Genomic DNA, 7,379 nt, shown 5'->3' with positions numbered 1-7,379 from the left:
ATATATCTCTTATTAAATAAAAATAAGTCCGGATGTGTGTAGCGTAGCCTGACGGTCTTAATCATCGGGGATCGATCAACCGTGCACAATCATCTTCGACAACATTCTCCGTGTGCCTCTTCTTTACATTCGAAGAAACGCGTGATTCATCGAGCTGACGCGCATCCGAAAAATGCCCTTTTTTACGTATTAAGTGCATGTTTAGTTTCCAGGTCAAGTCGTTAGAAATATTTTCGGCCATTGACCATTACAGTCGTTTGCCTGAATCTTATTGTTTAAAATTGGTTGAAACAATGATAGAAACTACACAATGTCATTTAGAACAGATTCAGAAGTAATTAGTATTGAAAATTCTCCTTATCACGCTATTAAGTTCCTAATTATGAACGACGCGAAATGAAATTTTAATTTAATACAGAGAATGGATATCTTGCGAGATATTTCTACGAATTCGGAGACTCTTGTTTTATGTATCGTACTATATATAGAAAAAAAATTAAAAGAAAAATCTAGCGAGATAAGAGGATCACCGTAGGACGCGAATTTGTTATCAAAATATTCGCAATTGTCTTTCTTAAAACAATTTGCATTTTAAACTTTTTTTTTTGTATTACATGAACTTGAGAACAAATAGAAACGTCACAACAAAGCGTTATTAAAATAACGCTTTGTAAGCGTTGTTAAAATAACAATAGCAGAATATCTAAATAAAGACATAAGAAGCGGAGAAAAATAATTATTATGTGACAGACTTCTCTGTAATTGAGACACTAATATGTCTTTGTCAAAATCTATACCAAACAATAACTCGTATGCGCGGTCGCACTTACATTCAAGTTATACAGCAGCACGACGCGCGCTAATAGCATAACAATGACAAAAAATTTCCGTGTGTTCTCTCGTACGAGGACAAGAGAAATCAGGTACGTGCGGTCGGTTTCTTTTTCTTTTTTAATCGATCCTGTTGAGATCACAATTAATGCAATCGATTGCCAGCAAGCGTCAAGAACTACGGTGTCTACTTTTTACATGGCGATGGCAAATTCGTGGTCGGTGTAGGTGTAGGACTGCTGCTGCAGGACCTGCTGTGTACACGTTGAGGTTCGACGCTCAGGAAGGTTCTGTCGGAGGTCGGTGGTGCGGAAACGATTTCCGGCTCCGCGGGACTCGGACATCTCCTCTGACTGCAGTTGGACGCCGTGCTTCTCGACAGTGTCTGCAGTGGTATCCGGTAGATCCTTATCGGCTTCCAATCACCTTGACTGTCTGCGAAAGGAAGATCCCCCACAAGATTTGGGGAGGATTGACCTCAATACGTTTGTCAAGCATTCAGAGATAGCGATCGGATCGATGAGGATTTCGAGGTTTAACGGAGGCAAAGGTATTAAAGATCACGTACTTTGACCACTGGATCGAGAGGAGGACGAAGACTGCGCGGTCAATGGTGGACTGCAAGGCATTTCCTCCTTCTCGAGAGGTTTCGAGTCCAATCGGATTCGCTCACATTTTCCTGGAAAAAATTCCGGCGCCGTGGTCGCGAAGAAGATGTCCCGTTTCGAGGTGATCAAGTTGAGGCTGGGCATGGCGATCGTGTGAACCAGGTTGCCGTTTATTATCAATCGAATTTCCATCGTGTCGTTAGTGAAGGCGATCACGTATGGAAAGGCACAGGCTGTTATAAACGAATGTAACATCTGTTTAGAAAGACGTCGATATCTGCTATTTAAGTAATGAAAAGATTAATGCACAATAGATTATTGCTGTTTTATTTTATTGTGATTATATTATGATATAGATTTTGTTAATAATATTTTAATTGTCTCACCTACGATTGTCGGCATCGAATTCCAAGTAAAATCGAATTCGGTTGCCGCAGTGTTCTCTTCTGCCAGCTTTTGAAAGTGACATGTATCTAAGGAAAGAAAAGAATATCGATTGGCATCTATAATATAATATATTAGATCATCTTTATATGCGTACATATTTATATTACATATATACTTACAGAAAAAGTATGAAGAGAAGGAAGTACAATGAAATTAATCTCAATTTAATTCTTTACAACACAAAAGTCGTATATAAAATATTTAAATATATTTATATAATTATACACTTTTAAATAATAAAAACAGATATATATGTTGGCAGTTCTATAGTGTTAAAAGTAAATGTTCTCTGAAATCTCTTAATGCATTTCTTGCAAACCAGTTATGAATCATCATTGAACTTGAGAGGCCGATGTCTCGGATTAAGCATTAAAATGGAACGTGACCTACTGTTGTAACAAAGTAACAGTTCCGGCTCCTCGTCCTCGCGAAGATCCAACGCCGCTACCAAGTGTGGCTTAGGCGTCGCTTCCATGTGGACTATCCTCGAAGTACCGGAAGCGGAGATCAATTCAAAGTGATGACGGGCACCGCAACACAGTGTCCACTCGTTCGACGGATCGACGCTCTCGATCATCGTTACTAATGAGGGCGTCTCGCTCGCGGTAAATTCCTTCACTAATAGAAAACCGTCGACGGTGTCGGTATCGGCTGACGAGCACCAGATGGTCCAGGCAGCATTGTGCTTCCATTGAAGGACCGTGAGTCGGCGACCGACGACCACGCACTGTTTCGTGCCATAATCATAGACTTGTCTCATAGATATAAATTTAAAATAGTAATAAAATAGAGGATAAAAAAGAAACGCGTGGACATTTAAGTGCGTTGCATGCGAGGAAAAATCGTGATAAATCGCGTTTGTCAGATTTTAATTTTCCGTACCAATTGCATGACTCAGTCTTCTTACCATGCGTAAATGCGATCCTCCGGGTCTCGTGATGCTGTACAAGTGGCATCCCCGGGTACGCCGCAGCTTCCTCTCCTTGATATGCGCTCGGCTTCGAACGGCCGGGGCGCGAACGCGCATCCGCGCTCGCGGACGTCCTACCGGCTGAAACTTGGCGGTGGCACGTGTGAAATTGTCACACTCCTCGGCGTCGTCCTCGTCGCAATCGTCATCGTCGTCTTCGACATCCTCGTCGTCGTCTTCTTCCTCCTTCCCTCGATCGCCGTTCTCGCGATCGTTGAACAGCTCAGCGCATCTCACGGAAGCGTCGCTTTCGAACTCTCGTAGCCGGAAAACGTAGACGCTACTCTCCTTACCTTTGTCGCCAGCACGGAATAGGAGTATACCGTGCTGCTCGATCACGTCCAGTTGCTTGATCTGCACTGACTCGTCGAAGAGCAATCTGTGCGAAACCCCATCTGGGAAAGAAATAAAAAAAAGGCAAATGTATATCTCGAATTGAAATTATGTGAATTTAAACCTTGAAATATTCGAAAATTATTAGAATTTATTTGGAAATTCTCGTAGCATTTTCGATAATAGCTTTTGTTATAATAATTTCATTCTTCGATAAATTATTAATTGCTACATTGAGAGAAAAGAGTGTTTGACACTTATAATTGAATGGTAAAATAATTATGGAATAAAATATTAGAAGCTCCATTTTTATAGTTATTACTGCTAATATTAATAATAATAGAAGAATGAATTCCCCGATCCTCAAGATTCAAAAGTGCAAATATTGTATTTAAGAATATAGGGCAAGTGAGAGTAACTCCACAGTAATTTTTGTGTAATCCTTTTACAGTATGTTCATATATTCCTTGCTTACCTGAGTTCGCAATGCTTACACAAACTTATGTAAGCACTACAAGAAATATGTGAACATACTGTAGGGATTACACAAAAATTACTATGGAGCTACGCTCAGTTGATCCGTGTGAAGCTGGCCTCCCAATATTAAAAAATCGATTTTTTTCTTCATGCATTCGTTTGCTCATCGTTTGCTCACAAATCTTTTGAACTAAGGGTGAGCAAACGAAAATTCCAACGGAGCATTCGTGAGCAAACGATGAGCAAACGATCGAATGCATGAAGAAAAAAATCGATTTTTTAATATTGGGGGGCCAGCTTCACACGGGTGCTCAGTTGCTCGATATTTTTTAAGTATTTGCACACTTTTAATAATAATTATTATATTTATTAGTATAATATAGTTGCATTTATAGTTCTATATATAAAAAATATATATGTTATCCAATAATTGATATCGAAAAGTGTTATATTCATCTAATATTAATAATATGTTAATGTGTTAATAATGTTACAGCCATCTAATGATGACTATAAAGCAGTAATAAAAAATAAAGCTCCTCTTACCATAATTATTTTATCATATTATAGTCAATTATAGTCACAGATACCAACTACTTTTCTCTCAATGGGCTTTTAATTACATTTTATTTTGCCATTATTTAGTACAAGAATCGAACTTTTCGATTATTCGACCGAAAGAGAAAATTGTGTCTCTCGGATAATCAAAATTGTGTTAGATCTCGAACAATTAGATTTTGAGATAATCTACGTCGTGCAGGATTACCTTCGATGAGAAACGTTCCATTGTCCGAGGCGAGGATCAGCCTGTTCTCCAGCCAGACATCACCGCAAACGACCTCGTGGGGAAAGTCGGGATAGATGCATCTCGGTTCCCATGGCCTGGGCTTCAAAGGACCGACAGTGGCGAGAGAGGTGGGTGCGAGGCCACGCATGATAGCTTCCAATTTCAGGGCTTGTCCGACTCGCACCATTTCGACAGCGCGTGTCTCTTCTCGCCGTCGACCTGGTGTCTCCACGACATCCGAGAGTGCTCGGCGATTTAGCATGCTCTGTCACGAAATCAAGTTGATTATTTTCTTTAACATGTCCTTTTCGCTATTAGACTATATACTTAAATAGAGGAATTATTTCTTCTTGCAACTTTTGAAAAGAGATATCATTTGAATATATTATGTATTTTAATTTTGTTCTTATTATATTATATTTTTTAAATATTGAATATTGATATTAATAATTATTACATTATTCCCTCGTAGAAATCTAACATTGGCCAATTTAATGTTGAAAGATAGTAATTATAATGATTTATTTGGAGTATTAAAAGCACTGTACAACTTTTAGTACTTAAAATATAAGTAATTAATTATACTGTCTTCCAGTATTAAATTGGCCAGTATTAAATTTCCTTAAGGGTTACGGCTTATCGAGATTATTGTAAGTAAAAATTAATGGAGCGCAGGAGAAATACAAACGAGAATAAGTGCTAGTCCGTGTAAAGCAGCTTACGTTGCTCTTGCTGTCTTGCGAGTGTTCCTGGTACATGTCTCGCAACAGGGCGTCGAGAGTTCTTTCCCTCTTTCTGGAGAATGTCGGCGTGTCAAAAGTAGCTTTCTCACCATTGATCAATTTAACAAGGAGAAATTCGCGAAGATTATACGGGTCCTCGAAAACTGGCGGGCAGGGAAGGCTCGGTCCGAACAAGGGTACGGTCTCGTCGCAATAAATAGCGACCCGCCAACCCTTACCGTCCGCCTCGGTCGTCACCACGGCAAACACGTCTAAGTAATAGGAATTAAACTGATATTGATCTAATGACTCTCTTAATTTATTTTAACTCTATAATATCATAATTTTTATATTAGCAGTTTTTTTTTACTGTACTTTTTTTTATGATTAATTTGTTACTAGTAATTAACAAAGGACGATCGATGGAAACTATGGAGAAATGATTTTAAAAGTAATATCTGAAATTATATTTGTATGGTAATCGGCGATATATAATGGAAATAGGCCAAGTGCGTGATATAACGTGTTAAAGTTTAAAAGAACGTGAACAAAATCTGTAGGCGTAACAAAAAGATTACAAGGAGATTGAGAATTACTACGTTACATCTTATTTTAACTCGAGTGCTCTTTATGTAAACAACGCAATGGACGAGGTTCAGTTCAATATATCGTTCGTGACCTTATCATGATATTTTTCTTAACTTACGGGTAAACTGGCTTCTTATACAGTTCGGATTGAAAGTATCTATGGCTGATGGATCGTCCGTGTAAATGATGTTAACAATATCGTTGCCAATGTGTCTTTTCCTTTCGAGCTGTTGCGGATTGTCTTTTGAATACGGTAGCATCGTGCTAACATGATACATAACTTCGTGACCTGCATAAACTGTGTAATAACTTTCCTTTCCCGTCATATCTCCTGAAAAACGACAGAACGTGCGAGTAGAAACGTGGACGTAAGAGAAAGATTTCCTCTGGGTTAGTACGAGTTTATTCAAGTCGTGAATGTAGTACAGAAAATCAAAGAAACAACAAAAAATTGAAAGAAAGGTTTGTTCAATCGGCAATGTGTTTATCGATACTTTAATAAATTTTCTGTAAATGTATCGATATAAGTTACAGTGATAAAAAATATGATAATGAAAAATAATCAAATTTTCGTTAATTGAAATTCGTCAGTTGGAAGAATTGGAGAGAGAGCGGAACATTGTTAAATTCTGGCAGAGTGTAACAATCTGAAGAGACAAGTGACGATTGCAGACCTTTTCTGATTGCAGATCTCGAGTTTGCACTGCCAATATTCATGTCATCAACGTACCTTTCACATCCAAGCCGCCCCTATATTTGTCCCAACCTTTGAGCCGTATTCTCTCACCCAGGATCTCCAAGAAGCTCTCGAAACCCGGGCTACCTCTTTCTACGAGCAATGAGAAACGTTTCTCAGAAATCGATAGCACATCTATTATCACTTAATTTCCCACCCCATCTAGACTTGTCTTTTGTTCTCAGCAATACTTCCGGGCTTACCATTAGACAACATTTCGTCGTCGGTGATCTGACCCTCTCTCGCGTAGATTACGCCAAACTTAAAGTTCACCGAGCCTTCTTGTTCCTCTAACAGTAATAGATCCTACGAAGGATTATTGAATTAATCCGTATCTCTTTTACAACTCCATATAGTTGAGTGGGTAAATGAGATCTTTGTAAATGTACCTTTTGCAGTTCGGGTGTGAAAACTTCACGGGGCGCTTTATCGAGTTTTTCCAGACTGAAGAAGTTGCTGAAACGTCAATAATAGATTGCACTCGTGTTTCTTTTAGTTTGTGGATATAGAGATAGTTACCTGAGAATTTGTCTGATAGTCATTGTTTTGTTCGCCGAATACGGCAACGATATTTTCTGCGCGCCCTACATAAAACATTTCTTAATTTATCACGATTAATTTCGTAACTAATAATTTTATCATTCGAGGTACGAGACTATCAAGGGATCGGTATATCAAATATATTACAATAAAAGTGGGAGTTGAGTTAAGTAAAATGTAAAATCTTATATCTCGTAATTGCATGTCATGTGCAAAATAATAACTGGGTATTACAAAGAGATATATAGATATCGATTCAACATGATACCTAAGTAAATTGCAGCAATAAATATTTCGTTTGTAAAATAAATTGAAGCTGAGTTTAACATAAGGGAACTTT

At 38.3% G+C, this 7,379-nt stretch overlaps 1 protein-coding gene across 4 annotated transcripts in view; it reads right to left on the bottom strand.

Annotated features, from left to right (window-relative positions):
- Positions 1–725: 725 nt before the first annotated feature.
- LOC108782295 (GTPase-activating Rap/Ran-GAP domain-like protein 3) overlaps positions 726–7,379 on the bottom strand; it is a 28,052-nt gene continuing 21,398 nt past the window's right edge. For all 4 annotated transcript variants that reach the window (XM_018550540.1, XM_018550537.1, XM_018550536.1 and 1 more), the window contains 12 exons: positions 7,019–7,083; positions 6,889–6,955; positions 6,703–6,805; positions 6,494–6,592; positions 5,882–6,094; positions 5,176–5,447; positions 4,433–4,718; positions 2,794–3,251; positions 2,277–2,613; positions 1,826–1,912; positions 1,400–1,672; positions 726–1,266 (listed from right to left, as the gene is read on the bottom strand). In XM_018550540.1, the coding sequence (XP_018406042.1) occupies positions 1,019–1,266; positions 1,400–1,672; positions 1,826–1,912; positions 2,277–2,613; positions 2,794–3,251; positions 4,433–4,718; positions 5,176–5,447; positions 5,882–6,094; positions 6,494–6,592; positions 6,703–6,805; positions 6,889–6,955; positions 7,019–7,083 (2,508 nt within the window). In that variant the 3' untranslated portion in view covers positions 726–1,018. The remainder of the gene's footprint in view (positions 1,267–1,399; positions 1,673–1,825; positions 1,913–2,276; positions 2,614–2,793; positions 3,252–4,432; positions 4,719–5,175; positions 5,448–5,881; positions 6,095–6,493; positions 6,593–6,702; positions 6,806–6,888; positions 6,956–7,018; positions 7,084–7,379) is intronic.

Source organism: Cyphomyrmex costatus, unplaced genomic scaffold, assembly GCF_001594065.2.
Source record: "Cyphomyrmex costatus isolate MS0001 unplaced genomic scaffold, Ccosl1.0 scaffold123, whole genome shotgun sequence".
Lineage (NCBI taxonomy): Eukaryota > Metazoa > Arthropoda > Insecta > Hymenoptera > Formicidae > Cyphomyrmex > Cyphomyrmex costatus.
Note: the sequence above shows the minus strand (reverse complement) of the source record. Positions and strands in the feature narration are given on the sequence as shown.